Source organism: Corylus avellana, chromosome ca2, assembly GCF_901000735.1.
Source record: "Corylus avellana chromosome ca2, CavTom2PMs-1.0".
NCBI lineage: Eukaryota > Viridiplantae > Streptophyta > Magnoliopsida > Fagales > Betulaceae > Corylus > Corylus avellana.
In genome coordinates this window covers 5,843,985-5,868,739 of record NC_081542.1, presented here as the reverse complement: position 1 = coordinate 5,868,739, position 24,755 = coordinate 5,843,985, and the positions used below count along the sequence as shown (strand labels likewise).

Genomic DNA, 24,755 nt, shown 5'->3' with positions numbered 1-24,755 from the left:
AATTCCGATGTCTATTAGGTCAAAATAAGCAGTAAATGAAAGATTGGAAAACTGGACGGAAATAAAGGTAAGAATCCAAGAAGAAAAGACTTGATTGTTATATTGGGGACATTAATGAATATTTTATTCCAGCAAAGTAAATAACCTAGCAATAAAATATATTTTATTTAATTTAAATAATGAAATAGGCTTAGGAAAGACTTGATTGTTATATTGTTATCTTTTACTATTCTATAAATTTTTATAATAGGCTTAGGTTTACTTTTACTTTAAGTTTGCTTATTGTTATAAATACAGCATACCTAATATGTAAGAGACAGAGATTATGTATTTTGATTAATCTATTAATATGAAACACTCTATGAGTGATTTTCTATCACTTTTACCTTGATTTCTTGTTAGAATCTTGGTTTAAAAATAACTATAATTCTATTGTTGTTTACTATTGTGAACCCAATACACCACCCTTGCATCACAATGAATGTGGCAATCTCTCATAGCATGCTAATGTGGCATCCACTCATGTTTGAACGAAACCATTTTTAAATTGATCATAACTTTTGCTATAGTATCAAAATCGTGTATGTGATCCCAATAAAAAAAACTCTCCTTGGCACGAATGTCATAGACACCTAGCTACACTCAATGCAAGTTGTTTTTGGATCCAAAACCCGCCATTTTCTCCTCCAAAACTCTATTTTAAGTTATTTATGGTGGAAAAAGAGATGTGGGAATTGCAGAAAAATAAAAGTAGAACATAAACAGAAGGGTGAATCTGAATGTGACTATCTCTTAGATAAGTATTGTCTCCTACTTGTATTAAAAGTTTTGCAAAAATGAATCAAAGCAATCTTATCCTTATGATACAAAACTATCCGCTATAATGTACAGATTGAAACTCTAAACACTATCCAGAATCGAAAAATATTGTAACATCCATTAATAGAGAACAAGAGAGAGAAAATAAACATGTCAAATAATAAACTGCTGGAAAAAATTATATATTTAATTCCATATAATCACAGAAGCCGTTTATAAATACCAGTTACAAATTATTTTAAAATCTAACATTGAAACAGTAGTTATAACTTGATAAAACATAATTTCAGCCCTAGTGGTAACTGATCAAACAAGATAATAGGAGAAATTGAAGCAGCAGTGCTAACTTATCAAACAAAGATAATAGGAGAAACAGTAATTAATTTAATAAATAACTATTAAAACATGATAATAGGACAACGATTATTAATTTGAAATTCGAAATAATAATAAATTCGAAATTTTAATTTCATGAAATAATTTCAACAATTTATTTCATTATCTCCAAAATTTCTATTTTCCTTTAACTTTTATTTTTCCCTGGTATTACAAAAGAACCCATTTCCATCCATGTTCATTTGAAAATGGTGACTACTTTGAAAAGCCAACCAAGAGAAGCTCAGATAAGCATGAAATACAGGCCAGTAACTGCAATACGAGTATACTTTGTGGCAAAAAATTATACATGGACATTTTCCTATTTCCTATTACAAGTGATGATTTTAATATGAATCATCAAATTTTTTTGGCAATCAATAAAGAATATCACCTACGCGGTGGATAGACAAATCAGGAACCAAAATTAATCCAACTCTAAGCAACCTATCTTCAAATTGCAGTCTACTCAATCCTCTCATCCTTCTCCTTCGAGTGCTAACTGGCATGTGTCCCCGAGCAGAGATACACAAAAGGTAGCAGCCGCATCTCTCTCTCTCACATTGGCTGGAATTGATAAATGTACTCCACCGATCAGTTACCAGTATATCAGACAAATGTCAACAATTACCCTGAAAACTTGGCAATTAGCAAGCTTACGGCTGTAAAAAGAATATACAGACCAACAAGACAGAATCCCCAGAACCTAGGCACCCGGAATCTATACCAAGTAATCACCAATAGAGACCCCATCAGGCTCAACAGCAGGAAGACAAAAGCAATCACTATACCCACATGGAAATGGAGCACATAAGCATCTGGATAAACATTGGCTGTTTGCATTACCAAAGCAGTTCCAAGCCCAACAAGCATGTTAAACATCGGCCCTGCAAAGCAGCCGGCCATGGCCATTGCTGGCTGACCTGCTTTGGCAACTGCCACATCTGCAACAAGATCCCCAACTGAGTTTCCCCATGCAAGTACTGTGAGCCCAAGGAGAGCTGGCGGCAATTCAAGAATAGCCCCAAGTGCTGCAAGGCAGTTCAGCAGTTCCCCAGCAATGGTGGATATCCAGAACACACTCATAACAAATGCTATGAGCAGTACAGGCATTTGCTCAGTTTTTGGGGGCTCCTTTTCCACTATAAAGTGGAGGACCGCAAGAGAGGAGCTCGCAAATAGAACTATAAACCAGAGAGGGAAATGAGTGTGTGGAAGGAGGAAAACAATCGGATGATCAAATGGCATGAATGTGTTGCAAGCATATAGAAGGACTAGGGGGCAAAGTGCGACATTGGCCGATGCGTATAATCTGCTCCATTCTGAAGGTACAGTTTGTGGAATTGTGAGCTTTAAAAGAAATGAGACAGGAAGCTGCCATACTTTTGAGATCTGCATATGAAAATTAGAGAGAAAATTAGGGCAGTATCAACTGGAAAAGGCCACTTACAATTGATTTCTGTAGAGATAAAACAATCTGAACCTGAACACAGAGTTTCATGGCATCTCAAAGTGCCAGTCGATTAGAAGAGTTCCAAACTGAGCATTTTCTTTCATCACTTTTTCTATTTCTTGTTTTGTTCAGGGATTTTTTTTTTTTTTTTGTGGGGGGGATTGTTAGATAAGGGCAAGATGCATCATAATAATACAAACGATCTAGTCTTTTTTTTTTTTTTTTTTAAACATTCATCCTCCAAGAGGAAAATCTTCAGTATAAACCTCAAACTATGCTCGACTCTTCAAAAGAACTAGCTTTTAGAATTTATATCGCACCAGGCACCTCAACTGTATTTTGCCTCAAATCTTAAGTCCGCATTTTCCATGACCATCATATAGAGAGGACCCATAAATTCTACACTATGTTTCATGCTTTGGCTAAAGAGAATCACATGTGCTCTTGTTCATATTCTCCTTTATCAAAGAAGAACCTTCTAAACAGAGGAATAAGTAAACAAACAAACAACAACAGAAAACTTTCCCCTTCAGATCCAAACTATCTGATTGTGGAAACAAGAAATGACCAGAACATTAAAAATCAAGGTCCTGGGGCAGTTAGCAACTTAGCAGGGCTATTGTCTTGTCAGTCTGCAAATTTTCAAAAGTTTGCTATCATTTGTTTGTAATAATTGAACTCAGTTTACCTAGACATCATTCAACCTCCTAACTAATTATGATCTTCCAAGTACTGGGTTACCATGTAAACCTACCATTATTCAGATTTAATTACGAAAAACACATCATAGTCCGCACATGAGCATGACTAATCAATTAGGTCAACCTTCATAGTATCATATATTTAAAATAAATCAGTGAAAACATAGAACTCCAAATAGACATCAACTTTCTAGCATTTCAGCAAAACAAAAAAACAAAAAACAAAAAAAAACAAAAAAAAAGGAAAAAAAAACGATTATAGTCTCATACATACCATTCCAAGAGCTCGACAAAACCCGAAACCCGGCTTTACTTCATCCGAATTTCTTGAAACCTCTCCTATCTCGCAGTCCACCGCAACCAAACCCCTCTCCACCTCACCTTCCCCAACCAAACCCACCTCAACCCCACCTTTCCCTCTCCCTCTCCCTCCCATCAATCCCAAATCCATCCAAAACACAATCCCAACAAAAAACACATAAAACCCAACAAATCCAATAGCCTGCCACAGAAAAATCTCCGCACTAAGGTAGACATAGAACAAAAACAACGCCGCAATCAAATAAAACAAGACGTCCCTCACAAACGGCACGGGATCCACCGAAAAGGGTGCGGCGTAGATTGCCACGAAACCAACAACAAATGCAGAGACAAACGTGCCCGCGGAGAGTATTGCACCGAACCCAGTTCGAAAGTGGCCTCCACGGAGAGCGGCAACTGATGCAAACACATCTGGAGCGCCATTGCCTAAGGCTAATAGAGTAACAGCACCAATAGACGGTGATAGATTTAGTCGGTTGGCTAGTTTGGTGGTCACTACGGAGAAGTGGTCCTGGGCGGTCTTGATGAGGATGTAGAAGAAAAGGAGGATGAGGAGGGAGAGAGAAGGGATAGAGAGGAATGGGTTTTGGCTGAAGAGGCAGGAGTAGTTGAGGAGAAGGGCATTGGAGGAGGATTGGGAGCAAGGTGATGGCGTTTTGGCGAGGAGGGATCTATGGGGGATTTGACGAAAAGGGAAGGGATTGGGTGGGGATTTGAGGAGAAAGAAGAGGAGGGATGAAAGGAGGAAGACACAGAGCGCAGTGGTTTTGAGGGAGTGGGGGAGAGAGAAGGCCATGCCATGGGATTCACATCAGTGCCTCCCCTTTGTCAAGCGCCATTGTGTCTCACTGTCTGCGTGTCTGTGAGTTGACTCAGTAACGATCCGTTATCAATTGGGCTCTTCATGCCTTTTCTCTTTTAGAGTACAGCTTTCTCCAACTTCTTGACGCGTTTTTTGTGAAGCAAAAAGAACAGGGAGAAACAAACCTTAAGCTAATTGGTATTTACCATAATAATTTAATAATTAGAAAGTACTGCATGTGAAATGTCATTATATTCTATTTTGTTGTGTTATGTTTTGGGGACTACTATTTAATACTAGTAACCATTTCGACTCAATAGGATGGGTTATCAAGGATGAAGAAGTAAATCTCTTTTTAAATCATATGGGGATATTACATTAAAAAATAATAATAATAATAATAATAATAAAGCCTTTACATTAATATTTGATCTTATTTACATACACGAGACTTCAAAAGCGTACCAAAATTCTAATACTAACAAAACCCAAATCGGCTACCATCGAAGCTTTTTGAGTAACCACTTCTTCCGCGCTGTGACATCCATGGCGACGAACATCTTGGCCTTTCTCTCATCTTCTAAGAGTTCACAAGCCTCCAAAAAGAGGCCGTCATCCATGTCTGGAACAGTTTGAAGTGCTGCAACAATACATTCTATTGAGCTGTAATCCTTGTCCTCTTCACTTCCCACGAATGCTTTGACTACACATGGCTTATCCTCAACTGCTTCTTGTGTCTCCTCCTTGATGATTCTTTGAAATTTTTTTGTGCATGATGAGGTTGACAAAGTTGCAGATTTCCGCTTTTTTCTCTTATGAGACTCCCTAGCTGGAGATTGCATATCTCCAAAGATGCCATCAATCTCCATCCCACTGGTATTATTATTGACTTCCATTTTCATGTCGAAACAACTTGATCTACCATTCTTGCATTCATTACCAAAAATCAAGCACAAATCACAGTAACCATCTAAGATTCTGTCTTTGTATGAAATTGCATCTGGATGCTCCTGCAAAATATCATTTTTAAGTGAAAGCCAACTTAATTATCCAGTTCAATGTTCAACAATCAGTATGATCATGTTCAGTCAATTGGGCGGAGAGGGGGAACAAAAAGAACGAAGAAAATAAATTTTGTTTAAGTGTGAGTTTGTGTACCATACTGTGGGGTGATCTTTAGTGATAATCAGAGAAAACAGAAAGGGAACACCCTTAAGTCCGAATAATGTTAGAAGTCTCTCTTGTGAATGATGTGACTTTTAAAATCACCATATGATCAAAATTCAATAGTGATCAATCACAAACTTAATGGTGATTTTAAAAGCCACATCATTTGTGGAGTAATACAAGAGTGACTTCTAGCATTACTCTCCTTAGTCCTAGCAACATCAACAATGAATAAAGAATTGCACCTTGATATAAGCTTCCCAAACTTCATCATCAGCTGTCACCATTTGGTAACTTCCATCCCAAGCAAAGCCATTCCAATTGAGGAGATCCATGACATCCGTATACACTTTCATCAAGCTCAAATGCCGATCTTGTAATACATCTTTGTCACAAAAAAGTCCGAATTTTTTATTGAATGATGCAATCATCCAAGTCCAAGCTTGCTCATTGTATGTATGACCAATCTTATTCCCTCTGTGCAGCTGCTCTAACATAAGGTCAATAAAATACTGATCCATTTGCCTTGTCCAGTTAATCTTCAGAGGCTCACTATTAACAGGGGATTGGTCATCCTCTTCACCTACAACTTCAAAATATCTTTCATTACATGAGAGAGTTTATTCTACAGCCATATCGTACCAAAGAAAAAAGAAAATAATTAAGTTTTTTCATACTGTTTAACAAAATCAATAATTTCAAACATTACTTGGAATGCATAGATTTCACTGCTTTTATATGACACTCTCGGGAAAAAATAATGTAGTAATTAATACTTGTTACATTAACCATACTAGCAAATGGACAACTATTCCACCTTTAATCAAACATGCTAGTGCTGTTTTTGCCTGGCTTTTCTATAATTATGCATGTAACCCAAAACCTTTGAGTGAGTCCTTAATTGAATTGTGCCAATCTTGTCTACCTATAGTTAGTAGTGCAAATAGGAGAGACGCACCAATATTTACTCCCTGCTTATAGTCCTCAGCATCCATAGTGTGACTTGAGTAATTTTTCCTTTTGCCAAATTTGCCATTCCCGTATATCAAAAACAAATCATTGAAATTCGGGAGAGTTCTATTACGGTATGTTCGTGCATCAGGGTGTTCCTGCAAAACTATCTGTAAGCCAATGAGACCAAAAAGAATGTTTATGCAATGGGAATTCAAAAGAAAGGAGCACCTTGACATAAGAATCCCAGAGATCCTCTTCAGCAGTTATCATCTGCTGCATTTCATCCCAAGCAAATCCACTCAGGTCAAGTAGAGTTTTCATGTCATTGAATCGCTTCCTCAAATTCATAAAACGACTTTTCAGGACATCTTTGTCATGCTGAGACCCAAATTCTGCACTAAACTTTGCAACCATGTCACTCCAGGCTAGTTTGTCAAATTTATGATAAACCATACTTCCGTCGCGAACTTGCTCTAACATTAGATTAATAAAATATCGGTCCATCGAAGGTGTCCAATCAGTTCTCCACTGATTGCTATTGTTAAGTCTGGGGCCTTCAGAAAATACTAAAACAATGTAAATATGGGTAAAAATAATCTCTATTTACTCATTAGAAAGAAAACAAAAGGCTTATTTTGACTCCGACAATTTTTTTTTCCTTGGCCTGAAGGCAGGTAAGTTTCAAGAAAGGATTTAAACACATCTCTCTTGACAAAATCATATTGTAATCAATGCAATATAAATTATCACACATACATTCAAACACGTTGAATGCCGAAAACTAATTGCTCATTGACTACAGTCCACTATTGAGAGAGAGAGAGAGAGAGAGAGAGAGAGGGGGGGGGGGGTGCAAAAAAAAAAACAGATCCTGCAGATTGCTTGTCAAAAACAAAGTCTCACCAACACCATTACAGCCAAAATCCCGACCTGCTTGGTTACACCCTCCATAAGAAGCTGGATTTCCATAAATCAAGCTCAAATCATTGTAATTTGGCTTTGACTTGGTTCTGTATGATTTTGCATCTGGGTTTTCCTACCCATACATGGAAGTGTCAGCCAAATATAATTGAAACTGACGTATAAGACTAAGATAAGTTGACAATGCACCTTTAAATAAGCATCCCAAACATCATCAAAAGCTGTGACCATTTGCCGTGTTTCATCCCATGAAAACCCTCTATGGTCCAGAAGAATTTTCATATCGTAGTACTGCTTTTCCAAGCTTCTATAATGACTCTTCAGAAAATCTTTGTCATGTTGTAGAGCGAATCTGTCCTTGAACAACATAAGCATATCTATACATGCTTGATTGTTGGAAATGAGATCGATCTTCTTCCCCTTACGCACTTCCTCTAGCATAACATCAATGAGATAACGGTCCATTGAGGGTGTCCAGTCTGTTCTTGAACAATCACTGTCTTCACATCCTTGGATGTCCTCTCCTTTCACAAACCAGAGATTTTGTAAATTAATGCAAAAATAAACATGTATTTCAGAAATGATATGTTCAATAATCAGAAATGATAATTCTTTTTTTTTTTAAAAAAATAATAATAAATAAATGCTGGGGTTCCACTCTCCTTTTAGCCAAAGTTACACAAATCAGAAAAGACTAGCCTGGTCAACAACCCTTTTAAATAAAGTAAAATTATTTGATTTGAGAATTATATGGGTTCTGGGACATCAGAACTGGGATAGCAATCAACAGAAAAGATAATGGAACTGAACGAAAACTTATGTTATAGGTTAAGAACAAAATGGAAACAAGAAGCACAAAAGACCATTCTTAAATGAATTGGGAAGTATTAAACTGCTGAAAAAAATAAAAACATACCAATCATCAAATCACGGTCTTCACTGTCAAGGTCTGCACTGCATACCGAAATGCTGTATCTTCCATTAGAAACTTCTTCACCATATATAACACATAATTTGTGATAGCTTGGGACAGATTTATCTCTATAAGACAGAGCATTGGGATGCACCTGTATATATTATACATAAGCCACATAATAAAACAAATATCTAAAAAATACAAGAATGTGTAGATGGCAACTCACCTTGGTATACGAATCCCAGACATAATCCTCAGCAATTACCATTTCTCCTGTTTCATCCCAAGAAAACCCACTCTGTTCAAGAAGAACCTTGATGTCATTATATTGCTGCCTCAAATATCTGTATCTATTCTTCAGAAGATCTTTGTCATAGCGAGTTCCAAATTTCACATTGAACAATCTGACCATTTCAATCCAAGCCTCAGCTACAAATCCATGACCAATTTTATTCCCTCTAAGCACCTGGTCTTGTAACAATTCAATGAGGTAACGATCCATTGGTGATGTCCAGCTCATTTTCAGAGATTCATTACCAGCAGAGGAATGCTCCCTCCTTTCTTCACCTGCAGGGATGATAAAACTGATTTACAGGGATAACTTATTCATTCAACAAAATATTTATGAGTTTCAAATATATATTATGCCAGAAGCACATGCTTATCATCATTGACTTAATGTAATTCATCTAATTTCTCAACATTAGCTGATAGCATTGCTCTTGGCACATAACAATGCTTACAGCTCAATAAGTCTCGAGTGCCAGGGGAAAATTTAAAGAAACTATTAACATAACTAACAACTGGTCATGCTTACAGCATGTAATGGAAAAACTAGAACCTTAAAATTCAATTTCCACTAAAGGAAAGCACGCATTAATAGGAAAATATTATACGGTATATCTTTCACTCCAATTAAAACTATGTCTAATAAAATTCCAGATTTATGAATTTTAAATCCCTACTGGGCACCACACCATTATCCAAAGTGTTAATCCTGACAATCAATAAAACTCCTATTGCAGACATGAACCCCAGCACTCTTATTTTGATAAGTAAATAATTTTATTAAGAAATTGAAGAGAAGTATCCATAGGAATACATGTTGTACACTAAGTCATTAAAGGTCCTCCAACAAATTACACTCAAAAAAATGAACCTTACCAGTCTTAATCTGTATGATGTCATCTTCAAAGTTTTTCCCTCGCTGCAAATGACTGCAATGCCCATTGCTGACTCCATTTCCAAATATCAATTCCAAATCTCTATAGTTTAGCAAGGTCTTCTTCTTATATTGACGTGCATCTGGGTGTGCCTACAGCAGCAACTCTAAGTGTAAAGCAAGGTAAAAATCAATTCCAATAACCTAATGGATACAATAGCATACCTTGATGTAATTATCCCAGACATAACTGGCTGCTGCTATCTTTTGTTGCTTTTCATCCCAAGAAAATCCTTTTACCTCAAGCAGACTCTTCATATCAGTATAGTACCTTAATAATTTCTTATAACGGTGTTTTAAGAAACTTTTGCTGTATGTAGAACCAAATTTTCCATTGAACAAGGTGAGCATATCTTGCCATGCTTGTTTTTTGAATGTATTACGGACCTTGTTGCCTTTTCTAAGTTGGGCCAGCATAAGCTTGACAAAGCAACGGTCTTTGGCTAGCGTCCAGTCTTTATTTGAATGCTCTTTACTTGCAGGGGCAAGGCTATTCATTCCAAGACCTACAATAATTAATTAATCAGTAAAAGTAGCTTTTATTCATTAAGAACAGATGATACTTCTTGAAATTCACATTACTATAAAGCTACAGAGAATATATATAATAAAAGTCAGTTTTACTGCATTTAGTTCCTAGTTAGTTAATGAAGCAAGAAATGAAATAAAATATAGTCATTTCCAGAAAAATAAACCATCAGGAATGGTCGAATTTCACAAAGCCAAGCTCCTTGTTCTCATAGTGAGGGCAAGTTTGCAAAACAATTACAACACTTATTGATAGGTAGCACTTCTTGGGTTATAATTAGCTTAGCTTATAATCATCTATTAGTGCATTACCTAACAACCAGACTGCCCAAAGATTTGCTGAGAGCGAGATTAGGGTAAATATGATTTGAAGATGGTGCAAAAGGCCATTTTCTTCGGATTTTTTGAAATTCTAGAGTATAGTCCCTTCTACCCCACTCCCTTTTTTTCTTTTTCTTTTTTTTGGGGGGGGGAGTTGGTCGCTTGTGACTATTTCTTGTTTTATGCATACTCTATAATAACAAAAGCAAATGAATAAATAAATAAAGAATTAGATCTTTGTATAAGAAAATTAATCACCAGCCAAAATAGGCTAAATATAAGCACAATACCAATAGGATACATTTCATTGCCAATGACAAAAGCAACATTTCTGCAGATCCATGACGGGACATAAAAACACACCAATATTCACTGCTTGAATGTCATCGTCAAAGTCTACATCATGACTTGATCGGCTGTATCTTCCATCTGCTGCTGTGTGTGCATATATCAAGCACAAATCATTGAAGTTCATCAAGGCTTTATTTCTGTAGGACTGTGACTCTGGATGAGCCTGCATCTATACTACGTCAATTAACTTTCTTTCTAAGGTAGAGATCAAAAGAACACATGAACAAAAAAAGCAATGCACCTTGATGTAGGCATCCCAAACAGGATGACTGGCTACGACCATTTGTTTAGTATCATCCCAGGAGAATCCATTCTGATCAAGAAGATTCTTTATATCGTTGAATTGCGTCCACAAATTAGTGTAATGACTTTTCAAGACCTTTTCATCATATGGAGATCCAAAATACGCATTGAACATTGTCAGCATATCAGTCCAAGCTTGTTTGTTGAATGTATGGCCCATCCTATTCCCCCTATGCACTTGATCTAACAAAAGATCAATAAAATAGCGTTCCATTTCTGGCGTCCAATTTGTCCTTGTACGATCACTGCTCGTAGGCATTTGGGTGCCCATTCCTTCCCCTACAACATTGAGATTATCATTCTACCTATAGTGCCCTTTAATTGTGCTTCCTCAATCCACGGAGGATGATTCAAATCTAGTCTTCAGTAACACGGACAAATATACGCTTAAAAAGATCACCTAAAGCGCATGATCAGTGTTTGCACCCTATTTAGGCGTGTTCAACATTTCAAAAGTCATAAGACTACAATTTAGACTATACCTAGTGATCATACGAAGAAAATACACGGATATATACTAAAATGGCAATACTCACCCATTGTATGGTTGCTGAGAAAACCGAAGAGAAAAGAAAGAAAGGAAAATTAAAACTTCACTTAATATGCCATTTGGGAGGCTCTCAGAAGATGAAAACCCAGAGGAAAATTCACAAAGCTTGTGTACCGTTATGTTTATCTACTGCTAAATTAGCATTTCTACAATCACAAAATAACAACTCAAACACAAAGCAGTGACAAAATGATGCTAATTGAGAGAACACGTACAATATGAGCTCAAATTCTACATATTAACACTCTGTTTGTCGCCCGAAAGAAAAAGAAAGGAAAGGGAGAATGTTCAATTCTGTGCGGCACACTGTCTTCTGGTTTCTGTTTAGTAAAAATTCCAGCTCAAGTTTTGTTCAATTTTAGCTTCCAAGTACATCACAACGATGATAATTCAAAGTTTTAGTTCCTTTCGCCGTTTCCTACACTTTCTCGGTAACCAAACAGAACATAAGCTAATCTCATAATTCTATTATAACAACCATACATGGACAGAGAGAAAGATTAGGGTTTGGTACCTTTGATTCGTGTGAAGGAGACAGAGAAAGAGAAAACGAATAGGACTGTGCTAGCCTGCTAGGGGAAAAGCTTTCGGGGCGGAGTCTGGTTTTACGGGTCTCCGTGGAGCTTACAGGTTGAGAACGCAGTAGGGTTCTGTTTGGATCTTTTGAGTGCCACACTCTCCCCTGGGAATAGGATATCCTCCACCGGTTCAATACTATATCAGAACTTCAATTATGCAATAACTAACCGGGCGCTCTATACAATTTAGGGATAACAAAATATATATATATATATATATATATCTGCTCTCAATTTTCTTTTGAAATTTTGATGGAATTGTCACGCAGCATCAATAATAAAATAATAAGTGTCTTTTCTAATAAAAATATATAAATATAAAAACAAGTTCTAAAAACAAAAAGAAATGACCCTTTGAACGTTTAGGATATCATATTATTTATTATAAGGAACATGTGTCGCATTATTGTTAGGACTAATGTAGCACTTTTGACAATTTTCATCCAAATTTCAAACGGAAGTTCGGGGCTGAGACTTATTTATCATTTATGCTTATCACATGGAGTTATAAGCTATTTTTTAATTCTTATGAAACTTATTGCAAATCGGTGTAACCATATGGATTAATTTTACATTTTTTTCCTATATTTTAAGGCTTGAATAACAAATTTAAGTGAGATTTTTTTTTTATATTTAAATATTAACTAAATAAATTTTTTTTTATTTTTTATTTTAAAAATTATTCTTCTGATAGTATGGATATATTCAAGTATTGTCAATAAAATTCTTTAAGTGATATATATATATATATATATATTTAGAAAATGAATCTACTCTATTGTTAATGTATTTTGCATTGTGGGTTTTTTGTTTTTTTTTTTTTTTGAGAAAAATTGATGACTATCATTGATAACAGATCAGAAGGTGGAACAGAAAGCTCCAACTACAATCAAAGAGATGAAGCTAATTGCTCCATTAAAACATCACTAATACAATCTGAAGTGTAATCCCTCCATATTCTATCATTGACATTTGCAATGGTTGCCTTCGCAAGCCGATGTGCCGCCTCATTAGCTTCTTGGGTTGTAAACTCACACCTCCACCTTGAGAACGTTTGCAAAATACGTTAGTGTTTTATGTGACATAAAAGTAAATGTTTTATTTTTAGGGTTGGTTATTAATATTTTTTTGAAAAAACTTTACAAAAATTCTCCCGTTTTTTGACATTAGGATATTGAACTTTTAAATTTTTGCAATATCTCCATCCATTATTATTTTCCGTTAAATCCTATCAAAATTCCCATGCTAAAGTTTCATTCAGAAATTGCTAGTATCCATCCAAGGAAATGAAGAACATCATAAATCCAGTGGTCCAAAAAATAATTCCACCAATGAATTCCATTCTTGACTAGCAACTGTGGATTTATTTCTACAGGCTGTAGAAATAAACGTGTTAATGTGGGTTTTATATGTATGCCTTGTGAGACAGTGGGGGCAAAAACAATCCTCCAAGGAAAGAGCAAGAAACTGATTACTGGCAACAATATTTTGTGCGTCTAAAAGTCCAAGCAATATTCATTTCCTCAAATTCTAAAAACATGTAACTTTGCCTGCTTCTGCACTACTAATTCAGCTGACCTTTTATGGCCTCATACAAAAAGGCTAAAGTTACAGCAACATACACAAGACACTCATCTATATTCCTCTGGCAAGCGGTATCCGGGCATGACAATTTTGTCAGCAAACATCTTGCCAGTCTTGGGCATGACATGCCAATGCAATGTTAGGTTAAATTCTTTACCACGGAGATTGCTTCCCTGCTCAAAGAGAGAAAAAAAAAATGTATTAATTTTCTTTGAAGCCAAGAAACGGCTAAAGTAGGCTTGATGCAAGTTGATGGAAACTATTAAGAACACAACATGAAGGTGGCATACTTGATCAATGAAACGATACTTGTTTGAGGTATGAATCAAGAACTTTGCATGCTCTTTAGAAGGAATAATGCCATCCCAAAGGGAAATCTGCAAAATGACATTTCAAAAACAATTCAATTGATAGACACAATATTTGTGCAGCAAAATCCTGGAATATGAAACACTAGCAAATGTGACATGCTATACAATCTGTAATAGCACGTAAATATGTTATGGGGAAAGATAAAAGACAATTTATAACGTAGAATTTCAGTACAAGATATGGAGATGCTTCAAAATATTAAATGCACCAACTGCCTATGCTTACCTGATTTAACGAATTCTTGGGGGTTTCATACTCAGCAGCTAAGAATACAAAAACCTGCAAATATATAGTAAATCAAAAATCGAAATCAGCTTTAAACTTATTACGTTACTATAAAAGAATAATAGTCTGGAAATTCAGTAAAAAGTAATTATAATCATGCATCCCATTTATATGAATAAGTTTGCTGTGTATTACTTAGAGCTTAAAGAAACTCATGGAAAGAAATAAATATGAAAAACTCTCTGCACAATGAAATTAATCTAAATCATCTAGTTTCGATCTGCATATTTGTACTTCAGATATTAGCATCATTTTATTCAATAGCATTTCAAACGTTATTCCAAAGAATTCTCTTTCGTACACAAATACAACTAAAAACAACCTGTAAAACATGGACTAAGAATCATCTCCAAAGTGAAACACAAGAATTTGTCAAATGGTTAACCTGCTTTGTATTCCACGTAAACAATGATTGTAAGTCAGCTGATACATTCAATGTCATGCTGACCTGCACAAAAATGGAAGACTCGTTACTTCAAATAGAACAATTGATTATTGGAGTTTTATGTGGAATTATAACATGTTTAATATATATATATATAAAAAAAAAAAATAATAAAAAAAAAAAACAGGCTATTAATAAGGCACTAAAATTTTGAAATAAAACAACAAAAAAACTAATGAGCAGGAAGAGAAGAGAATGGGACAAACAGAGCAGTGGATCATTGTCTAACCCTACTAAGTACTAACCAAGTTTTTCAGTTCTGGATTATTCCACATACATATTTCTCAACCAAAGGGTCATCCACTTTAGAAGACATTTAGCTTTAAAAAATTTAGAGCTCCTGACCTCCCATCCTAATCAATCACTTCAGATAGAAGGATCTGTTTCTACCATAAATATGTCAAAAGTATCCACCAGCTTAATTAAAATCATTTACATTAATATGACATGTTGATAACCTCCCCCAACGTCAATAGTTAGTCTCAGTATGTGAGCATCAAACAGACTAACAAAGGATTGACAAGAAGCTTCAAACAACATAGGTTAAAGACAATTTCTCTCATGAAGTTAAATCAAGTAGATCTCATTAGTGAAGAAAACTGAACCTTAATGTACACCTCAGAGGTTTTGAGTAGCGGTTAAGAAGGAAAGGTGCTATCTGATCTTCTCACTTAAAAAGCCAACAGTAGTTACTTCAAGACTGACCAAAAAATCATAAGCCTAATAAGCAGCAAAAGAATATCATCCCTTCTAAAATCCTTCAAAAGGCTTACTAACCTCCTTCCTTCTTCAAGATCAAACTTTGCTCCCTAAATCTAATGGTTTTCTGCTTTCAAATCTGATTGAAAATATTTGTTCCTAGCACTTTCCAGTAAATCTGTTTAGATTATTGGGCATCAGAAGCATCTCCAAATGTGAAACCCCTAGAAAGTTACTAACACATAAGTCAACTGTGACGACTTCACATTTGCCTCTATACTAAATGATAGGAGAAACAGCAGATTCCATCACCCTCAGCTGAAAGTTGGTTTATATTATGTACTCTCTGATTTGGTCTACCTAATACCTCTATGGCATCCTCCTTCGAAGTTCTGGCAGCCTCCAAGATTTGTTGCTCTATAAGCCCTTAATAATTGATTTAGCGAGAATGATACGTGGCAGGCATTAGGTTTAAAACATAGCAAGCAGGTAAGGAAAAATATTTAGAAGCTAATTGAGGATATGCACTACGTTAAAGTCAAGCAAACCAGCATAGGTTAACTGACCAGATTTTACTAGGTCACAGGCATTTTACCTGTGCAATGCATTTTTAACATCAGAAACTAATAGACTACAAATTGACACCCTCCTTTAGAAGAAATAAGAGCACGACAAATATCTTGGTAAGACATGATCTTCATGACGTTCTTATTTGATTCACACATACTATAGAGACATATTACTCCAGGTGGTCATTATCAACTGACCAAACTACTAAGTCCAAAGCTCATAGGAATTTTGCAAACATGTACCCACGCAAAGAGGAATAATATTCATACAAACATGTAGAGTATTCTCTACGATCAAGAGAATAAGCCTCAAAGGGACTATCATTTGCATAATTTCGCAAATAAAATGAATAGTACCATACGTAAATGCTACTCTCAATTCACACACATACGACTCAAATCCCACGAGACGCGTTAACGTACATAATATCAGAACAAATCTGACACATAATGGACAAAATTATCCAAAAAAAGAAATATAACGAAAAGTAACAGTGATTAAAAAAAACCTGGAATTCACAAAACCCATCAAAATACTTTAAAATTACAAAAAACAAAACCCATCAATATCTATAGTATATCACAAGTTTGTCGATTTATTCCAAAATTAACCACAAATAAGTATAAACAAACCGAATCTGACGAAACCCGTTAATGTCTGAGGCATATTTCACACAAATTTTAATCTTAAATCATAATTACATACAGAAAACCCACCCCCACAAAATACAAAACAAAAATTACCTCGTCGTTCCCATTGGGTTGCTTCTGGAACCAATTAATGTTCAACACCTACAACCCAAAATAAATAAATCAAGTAAGTGAATCATAGATCTACCAAAAACATAATAATACACTAAAAACTTGAAAATTAAGGAAAAGAAAGGGAGAGGGACCTGAACATGCGCAGAGGGAGTGGGGTGGTTGAAGTTGTCGGAGATGGAGGCCATGGCGCACATGAGAGCTAGGATCGTCACCGCAAAGGTCAGCAAAGCGTTGGCTCTGTACCCAAATGAATGCATTTTCGTTTTCTTCTTCTCTTATTCTGGGTCTTTTGGGTTCTGGGTTTCTCTCTTTGACTTGCTTCTTCTGCTTCGTCTGGTTCTTGGTTCGGGATGAAAGAAATGGGTAATTGATCAGAAGGATATATCATTTGGAGGTTTTCTATTTTGCCTTTTATGTCAAATGAAGCGTTGGTGTGTTCAAAAGTGAGTAGAAGGGTTCCATGCTGTCATTGGACAGGACACGTACTGTCGACCCACCGTATGTGCTGATGTGGCTTTTTTAATTTTTAATTTTTATTATTAATTAGAGAAATGCTATTAATTATTTATTTTTGTCTTTGGAAGTTTGGAACTGAGGTTTATTAATATCAATACACCTTAATTATCACTAAAGATTTTTTTTAGGTGAATTTTTATATTCATTCATTGAATATAGATTAAGAGCATAAAGCCCTTACATTACACAAACAATATTCATTGTTTTCCTGTAATTTTTCCTGAAATATATTTATTAAAAAAATATTAATATTGTTCATTCTAATAAATTTCAAGAAAAAATAGATGTTGGTCGTAATAAAAGAAATTCGTTATTCTGCTACCATATTCGATATTGAAAAAAATGGTACCTCATATTGTATTAACTTTCTTTATATACAACTACAAGTATGAATAAGTGGGAAAAAAAATGTTGATACATCATAAATCATATGGTGACCACACATGTCAATTTTTCAATGTTGGAGCTACACCGGTAGTAATGGCAGAACGATCTCCCATGCTTAAATTAGTAAAAGGACGGGACAATAAGGTACCTGAATTTGGGCCAAGCTTGATTTTGGGCCAATGGGCCTTTAGTTGAGTGAGTGGACCGGATCGAACCCAAAACCCCAAAAAATTATTCTCAAAATCAACTATAATATTTTTACTTTTTATATCACATCAATCACTTTTTATTATTATTCAAATAAAAAAATCACTACAAAGTATAATTTTTTACTTTTTTATACAAAATATTTTTATTTTTTTTCTCATATCAATCAAATCTACTCTAGTTTCGGTCCACTTTTTCGAGTCCACTCCTTTGCCAAACATAGTTGCCCCCATTCTCTAGAGCAACTTGATGGGCAAGTCATTCGATGGGAATTATGTCCAGAATGAGATTAAATTTTTTTATAATTATTTGGCCTAAGAAATAGAGAGAAGGGACACGGTATGGTAGAAATTGGGATGAAACACACCACACTAAAAGGAGTGTGGCCATCACTATGCGAGTCAAGTTGATTGCACCGAGTAGTTAATCAATTAGTCACGACGCATCTGCGACCATGGATGTTGATAGATCCTGGGCTGGAAAGTTGGATCCCACAATCTAATGCATACATGGTGTAATAATATGTGAAGTGCATAGTATGAGATGAACATAAGATTTTCAAGTTTAGTTATGTAGAGTTAAATGAAAATTTTTCTATACAGAATTAAACCTTTTTTTTTTCTTTTTTCTAAAAATGATAGGTCGATGAGACAAATTGTGACTATTCTACATAAGCGTGACCATAATAGCACTTACTTGTTAGCTACACAGGAGGAGCCTAGACTGTGACAACCGCATGCGCTCTCTCAAGTCCGACTGAATCATAGTCTGACCTAGTCTTATCAGGATATCAGTGAAAATTTAAAACAACTAATACTAATCAAGCATATGTAAAGATTCTCGATTGTGGATATTCTAATCCACACCCAATTACATGTATGGATCGCTTGAGAATTTTGCTTACTAAGCTTTTCTCTTACCCATTAGATGAACTAGAAGGCCAAATGCATAGTTCGACGGGGAAGATTCACACCATTGTTATGTTTAAATTGTATTGTACTTTAGTTTCTGCAATAAAGATTTTTATTTTATGAATTTATTATATACAGTTAATCCTCTGGTTGTCTAGATAAGTACTTTTAGTCATAATATGTATTGAGTTAGTTATATTTTAAGAATATTTTTATTCTTTTATTTTTTGATAGGACAAAAATACCACTCCAATATAACTAATAAGATATTATTTAATTCATTTGAACTATAAAAAATCCTAATTCGTATGTGCCGAGGTGTTACAGGGTCCGTCATTGTATATTGTTTTGTAAAATATTTAATTTTGAATGGTGTTTATCATATTTTATTATTTTAATATTTTCATTACATTTTATTATTTTAATTATATCTCAATCCCAAAGCTCCGCGGCTAGGCATTAGCATGCAATGGAATGAAATTCATTGTTCATCAATGAAAATCAGCATACCAATAATTTTGTAGTCTAATGTCCCTTATTTGTAACAGACAAAATTGACTTCATTGATGAACAATGAAAAAAAAGAAAAAGAAAGGGAAACATTACAAAATTCCCATGAATTTTTACGCGTTTTAAAATTACTCTTTTGAAATTCAAAAACTCTCAATTTAGAGTATCACATTTTTTATTTATTTTTAATGTCGTTCACCTATTAAGATTTTTCGTTAAATATTTTCAAAATTATCAAAATATTCTAATGTGTGTTTATAAAAAATAAAATAAAAAGTTGTAAACATTCGGGTGTAATTATTTTTATAAATTTTGCTAAATCATGACAAACGCCTAATCTTTGCAATTTTTTTATTATAAAAAAATAGAATATTTTGAAAAAGTTGAAAATATTTAACGAAAAATCTTAAGGGATGAGAATATTAAAAGAAATTGAAAGTTCGATACTCTAAATTGATAATTTTTGAACTTAGATGGTAGTTTCAAAACGAATGAAAGTTTAAGAGAGTTTTTTAAGTTAAAAAAAAAAAAAAAAATTTAAAAAAGAAGGAAATATTATTAGGCTGCAAAATCATTGGCACGTGCTGTTTCTGACTTTCTTCCCTATCTAAAGTCTAAACCCCGTTCCTGTGCTCTCTTGTGTGGACATGTTAAAAAAAAAAAAAAAATCAAAATCCGTCGGAATTTAGTGTCCAAAATCACAGTTCACCCTATCGCATGCAGCCAAACAGACCCAATCAAATTTACCCACTTCAACCCCAAGTTAAAACTGTCAAGAGCTACTGAAAGGTAATAAAACTGCAACGTAAAAAGTAAATTTTACAAAGGGTAAAATTGTCAGAAAACAATTTAAGGCACCCATAAAAGTTAGGTTCTGACATCGTAAGTCAGAATCGAAAACAGGCTCAGCTTTTTCGTTTCTTTCTTCCTTCCTCTCTTAGGTCCGTACTTCCTTCCTAGAAAACAACATCGAGAACTTCGATTCTGTTTTTCCTTTTCCTTTTTGTTTTTGTTTTTGTTTTTTGTTTTTTGTTTTTTGTTTTTTTTTTTTTCCCCTCAAACCCTAAATTTGATACGAATAAAATTGGGATCTTTTGGTCTACGGGAAAGTTTTCCAAAAATAGCTTCCACCCAGAAGAACTCCCATTGCATAGAACAGATCTCTGAAAAGCTTTCTCATTTACTTTTTTTCCCCTCTCTCTTTTCAGGCCCTCAGTCTTGCGGAGCAGAGCAATACCCTTCTGTAAAAAGGTACAGAATTTCTCTCTTTCTCTAATATAAACATGCATGTATATACGTACGTATGTATGTATTCATGTATCATGTATGTGTATATGGATATTCTGTAAGATACGTTTTTTTAATTTTTTTGTATTAGAATGTCTATTTTAATCGGTTTTTCTTTTGTTGGCTTTCTGTTGTTTAATTCAACAGTCATATCATTATTATTCATCCAACAAAAAGGGTCTTATCATTATTATTGTTATCTTTAATCATTAAGTTGTCTGCTTGTAGTCTGTTGCCTTTTAACTCCATTTCTTTATTTTTAAAACTTTCTAACAGTTTAGCTTGGTAACTTTGAGGTAATTGTGCATATTACATACCTTTATGGTTACGTTTCGCTCTTTTGGCCTTTTTCATTTATTGGTTTCTTGAATGAATGGTAAAGTTTTGATTGAAAGAGCAAAATTTGGTATTTCGAGAACATGCAAAAGTCTCATACAATGTAAAGGGAATGCAATAAGATGGTTATGGAAAATCCTCACAAATTGAGATTTATTGTTTAATCCGGAGATTTGTTTGGAGGGTGATGGTATATGTCCAAGTACCTTTAGATTTCGTGGGTGTTCAGATATATGTGGCATTAAATATATTATTGTTTTATCTATGGTTACTGGTTATAGGCATGGTGATAAGGAAGGAATCATTGTGCAATTTCTCCTTGAATATGGATGAGTTTCTTTTGTTCTCCTTGGGTTTGGATGAGTCTGTATTCCTTAACATTCCCAATGGGGTTGCTTTTAGACTTTCTTAAATAGAACTTGTTCCTATCTTTTAGTTATTATCATTAGGGTGGTCTTTCAATTGACTTCAATTTTCATAATAAATTTGTGTAGAGATTTTCGTTTTTCCAGATTGTTGAACTAGAATCATGGTCTTCTCATTTGAAAAAAACTCAATAATTTAGCTTTCTCTGGTTCTTACCAGAAGAAATGTTCTGGAACCAATGGCTTAATTAGGTGCTTGAAGCATACTTCACGAGAATTAGATTAAAGACATTTTATACAGTTTCTGAAAGAAGTGTATCCTGTTTTTGAAGTGAAGGTGTAGAAAGGGACTTGTTTGTATAACACTTTTGCGTGTTGGCAATGAATTTCCAACCTTTCTAGTGCATCTCAAATTGTTTGTTATCTCCCAACCCCCAGTCCCTTACCAAAAAACAAAAAAGAAAAAAGGAAAGAGAAAGCCCATTTTTTGCTTGTTTACACCCGTTTTATTATTGCTCTATGTATGATAAAATTCAATGTTTATATCTCTAAATTTCTATTGTATACTTGGGGCTGCGCAACTTAAAAATGATATCTCGATTACTTAAAATTTTTTTAAAAAAATCTCTACACCTAATAGCTTCTTTTTAATCAACTGGTTCTGAATGATAAAGCAAGAGGTTCTGCTTTGTTTTGACAGATTATGTTGTAATTTTGATGAACCTAAATCAAAACTTCAGTTGTTCTCTCTCGTACATAATTGGGGGTCATAAAGTTAGCGTCCAGCTGCTCTCTTAATAGTGTTGATTTTGCACTTGATGATGCAATTTTAGTTTATGCATTTTATTTGAGCAACAGATACATTATTATATTGACTATGTATTGCAAAAGATGTGTCTGATTCTACTTTCTTTGTCTTGTTCTGATTTACATTAAAAGCAGAGGCATTAAGTTTTGTCTTATTTAGTTGGATCAAAATGGATCAGCATGGGCATAGCCAGGCCGCATCTATGGGAGTGGTTGGTAGTGGAGCTCAGTTGCCATATGCCACTAATCTATATCAGACTAACCAAATGACTGGGACGCCGACTCATGGATCAGCTGTTACATCAGTTGGGGCTATGCAATCTACAAGTCAGCCTACTGGAGCTCAGCTTGGACAACACCAACTTGCTTATCAGCACATCCACCAGCAACAACAACAGCAACTTCAGCAACAACTCCAATCTTTTTGGGCAAATCAGTACCAAGAAATTGAGAAGGTAACTGATTTCAAGAACCATAGCCTTCCCTTAGCAAGGATCAAGAAGATTATGAAGGCTGACGAGGATGTAAGAATGATATCAGCTGAGGCACCGGTAATATTTGCCCGGGCATGCGAAATGTTCATCTTGGAGTTGACTTTGCGATCTTGGAATCACACTGAAGAGAATAAAAGGAGGACACTTCAAAAGAATGACATTGCAGCAGCGATCACAAGGACTGATATCTTTGATTTCTTAGTTGACATTGTGCCAAGGGAGGATCTGAAAGATGAAGTACTTGCTTCGATCCCAAGAGGAACAATACCTGTCGGGGGGCATGCTGATGCTCTCCCTTACTGCTATATGCCACCTCAGCATGCACCACAGGTTGGGACTCCTGGGATGATCATGGGTAAGCCGGTGATGGACCCAGCTATTTATGCTCAACAGTCACATCCCTACATGGCCCAACAGATGTGGACACAGGCACCAGAGCAACAGCAATCACCCTCAGATAATTAGTAGCTGTAGCATGAAAGTTGAAGCGTAAGTTCTCTTCCTCTTTATCTGTTGCTGGGTGGTGGTTGAAAGCTGTAGTTGTGAAGGTAGTAATCTAAACATGCTACGGACAAGATTAGCGTAGTTGCTTGAATTTCACTTTTCCTGCTTTAGATTTTATCCTGGTGAAAAATTGGATGGTGATGTAGATAACCTAATTTTATAGTTTTCTCACTTATTGTTACATTGTATATATCCAATTTTCGTTGATTTAGCATTAGTGTCATGGGTACTGCCCATGCTACAATGTTTTTATTATGATAGATGCATCCTAGCTTATTCTATTTGGAACTGTGGTTGCTTTGTCAACCATTTTTGCATCCTTCAACAATTAAAAGTCTAGATTTTTGTCATTCTCTTTTCAGATGAAGAGAGATGTGAACATGAGAAAGTTTGCATTTTGATTGGACTCGTCAATGGAGGAGTTATGACTTCGAGTTTATATTGGTCTAGCAAAAGAAACACTTGAGTAAAATGAACAACTTGAATATCTTTGGATTCAACATGTGGGCGAAACCTTAATAACATGCTTTGTAGATTTAACTTAGACTTAGAGTTCTTGCACATGTTAGTGAAAATATTCTTTAATGAAGTGAGCATTTCAGTCGTTAAAATAAATATCAGCTTAATGTAATTTTTACTCTTATGTTTAGGTAAATTTTGTATACAAACCTAAAATGATCTTTTTATCTTTTCTATTCTTGTCCTACTAGGATTACTGTTTCATGTACCTTTGTTTTTGGCTTACTTCTTTCATTTGGTTGCAGAGTAGTATTTCATCAAGACGTGTTGAGAATGTCAACACAATGGATTGAACGTTCTAGTAATGAAAAAGTCCAATCAAGATTTGAGCTTAAGATAAGCAGTATTTCTGTAGATAATACGCTTGAAAAGATTAGCCAATCTTGATTGAGCTGGCGTTTCTTTCTTGTTCGTTTACTTTTTTATTTTTATTTTTTATGTTTACTCTGGTTTCTTTATCATATCTAGCTAAAAACTGTTACTCAAGATGTATAAATAGAAATTTTACTTGAAAGCAATGCTTCCACCTTTGATGAGGACAAATAAAACAGTATTTTTCTTGGGTATTCTTGAGATCTTGTTTCTCTTTTTCGCATTTTTCATTTTTTTCCTATGCAACATCATTTCATTTCTGGTTTATAGCAGTAGTATGAGTTGGGATTCTATGACTACTGGCATGTTGAAGTCGAGAAGCATTGGAAGTCTTCTTGGACTGCCTATGCTGGAGAGGGCCCCCATATCATTTAAGATGCAAGGGCAACGTATTGACCGCCATAATCTCTAATCAAAAGCCTGGAAGTAACACTTTGGTGATGAAAATGCTCTTAAGAGTTTTATATAAATATATATTCATTCATGCCCCAATGTATTGGTGAGAAGATTTACAATAGAATCTCATAGTGATAACACTT

The 24,755-nt window shown here is 34.9% G+C and overlaps 4 protein-coding genes across 10 annotated transcripts; 1 reads left to right on the top strand and 3 right to left on the bottom strand.

The window, feature by feature from the left end:
* Positions 1 to 1,434: 1,434 nt before the first annotated feature.
* LOC132170672 (cation/calcium exchanger 5) lies at positions 1,435 to 4,621 on the bottom strand. Its single transcript, XM_059581737.1, has 2 exons — positions 3,623 to 4,621; positions 1,435 to 2,586 (listed from the first exon to the last, which is right to left on the bottom strand). Exons 1-2 carry the CDS (start codon positions 4,463 to 4,465, stop codon positions 1,822 to 1,824), a joined length of 1,608 nt encoding a protein of 535 aa, XP_059437720.1. The 5' UTR covers positions 4,466 to 4,621; the 3' UTR covers positions 1,435 to 1,821.
* A 222-nt stretch (positions 4,622 to 4,843) lies between these two features.
* On the bottom strand, positions 4,844 to 12,364 carry LOC132171114 (uncharacterized). Of its 5 annotated transcripts, none has more exons than XM_059582339.1 (13): positions 12,219 to 12,364; positions 11,093 to 11,433; positions 10,864 to 11,020; positions 9,817 to 10,157; positions 9,594 to 9,744; positions 8,656 to 8,996; positions 8,430 to 8,580; positions 7,703 to 8,037; positions 7,496 to 7,628; positions 6,821 to 7,146; positions 6,597 to 6,747; positions 5,884 to 6,227; positions 4,844 to 5,481 (listed from the first exon to the last, which is right to left on the bottom strand). In XM_059582339.1, exons 2-13 carry the CDS (start codon positions 11,423 to 11,425, stop codon positions 4,969 to 4,971), a joined length of 3,276 nt encoding a protein of 1,091 aa, XP_059438322.1. In that variant the 5' UTR covers positions 11,426 to 11,433; positions 12,219 to 12,364; the 3' UTR covers positions 4,844 to 4,968. The 5 variants fall into 5 exon arrangements, with proteins under 5 accessions (XP_059438322.1, XP_059438326.1, XP_059438323.1 ...); XM_059582343.1 differs by having other exon boundaries at positions 7,523 to 7,628; XM_059582340.1 differs by having other exon boundaries at positions 7,703 to 8,034.
* Positions 12,365 to 13,729: 1,365 nt separating this feature from the next.
* Positions 13,730 to 17,403, bottom strand: LOC132171098 (signal peptidase complex subunit 3B-like). Its single transcript, XM_059582323.1, has 6 exons — positions 17,133 to 17,403; positions 16,981 to 17,028; positions 14,909 to 14,971; positions 14,464 to 14,517; positions 14,157 to 14,243; positions 13,730 to 14,039 (listed from the first exon to the last, which is right to left on the bottom strand). The coding sequence occupies exons 1-6, from the start codon at positions 17,256 to 17,258 to the stop codon at positions 13,914 to 13,916; spliced, it is 504 nt and encodes a 167-aa protein (XP_059438306.1). The 5' UTR covers positions 17,259 to 17,403; the 3' UTR covers positions 13,730 to 13,913.
* Positions 17,404 to 20,406: 3,003 nt separating this feature from the next.
* Positions 20,407 to 24,410, top strand: LOC132172078 (nuclear transcription factor Y subunit C-3-like). Of its 3 annotated transcripts, none has more exons than XM_059583514.1 (4): positions 20,407 to 20,473; positions 20,741 to 20,783; positions 22,463 to 23,310; positions 24,095 to 24,410. In XM_059583514.1, exon 3 carries the CDS (start codon positions 22,498 to 22,500, stop codon positions 23,284 to 23,286), a length of 789 nt encoding a protein of 262 aa, XP_059439497.1. In that variant the 5' UTR covers positions 20,407 to 20,473; positions 20,741 to 20,783; positions 22,463 to 22,497; the 3' UTR covers positions 23,287 to 23,310; positions 24,095 to 24,410. The 3 variants fall into 3 exon arrangements, with proteins under 3 accessions (XP_059439497.1, XP_059439496.1, XP_059439498.1); XM_059583513.1 differs by having other exon boundaries at positions 24,090 to 24,410; XM_059583515.1 differs by having other exon boundaries at positions 20,421 to 20,473; positions 22,488 to 23,310; positions 24,090 to 24,410.
* The last annotated feature ends 345 nt before the right edge of the window (positions 24,411 to 24,755 follow it).

Coding starts and splice junctions, on each gene's coding strand:
- LOC132171098 (XM_059582323.1), bottom strand. CDS start 17,258: ATGCATTCATTTGGGTACAGAGCCAACGCTTTGCTGACCTTTGCGGTG. Junction 14,244..14,463: donor CCAAGAATTCGTTAAATCAG/GTAAGCATAGGC, acceptor GTCATTTTGCAG/ATTTCCCTTTGGGATGGCAT. Junction 14,040..14,156: donor AGTATCGTTTCATTGATCAA/GTATGCCACCTT, acceptor CTCTTTGAGCAG/GGAAGCAATCTCCGTGGTAA.
- LOC132171114 (XM_059582339.1), bottom strand. CDS start 11,425: ATGGGCACCCAAATGCCTACGAGCAGTGATCGTACAAGGACAAATTGG. Junction 11,021..11,092: donor TTTGGGATGCCTACATCAAG/GTGCATTGCTTT, acceptor GACGTAGTATAG/ATGCAGGCTCATCCAGAGTC. Junction 10,158..10,863: donor CATTCAAGCAGTGAATATTG/GTGTGTTTTTAT, acceptor TAATTATTGTAG/GTCTTGGAATGAATAGCCTT.
- LOC132170672 (XM_059581737.1), bottom strand. CDS start 4,465: ATGGCCTTCTCTCTCCCCCACTCCCTCAAAACCACTGCGCTCTGTGTC. Junction 2,587..3,622: donor TTTGTCGAGCTCTTGGAATG/GTATGTATGAGA, acceptor TTTCATATGCAG/ATCTCAAAAGTATGGCAGCT.
- LOC132172078 (XM_059583514.1), top strand. CDS start 22,498: ATGGATCAGCATGGGCATAGCCAGGCCGCATCTATGGGAGTGGTTGGT.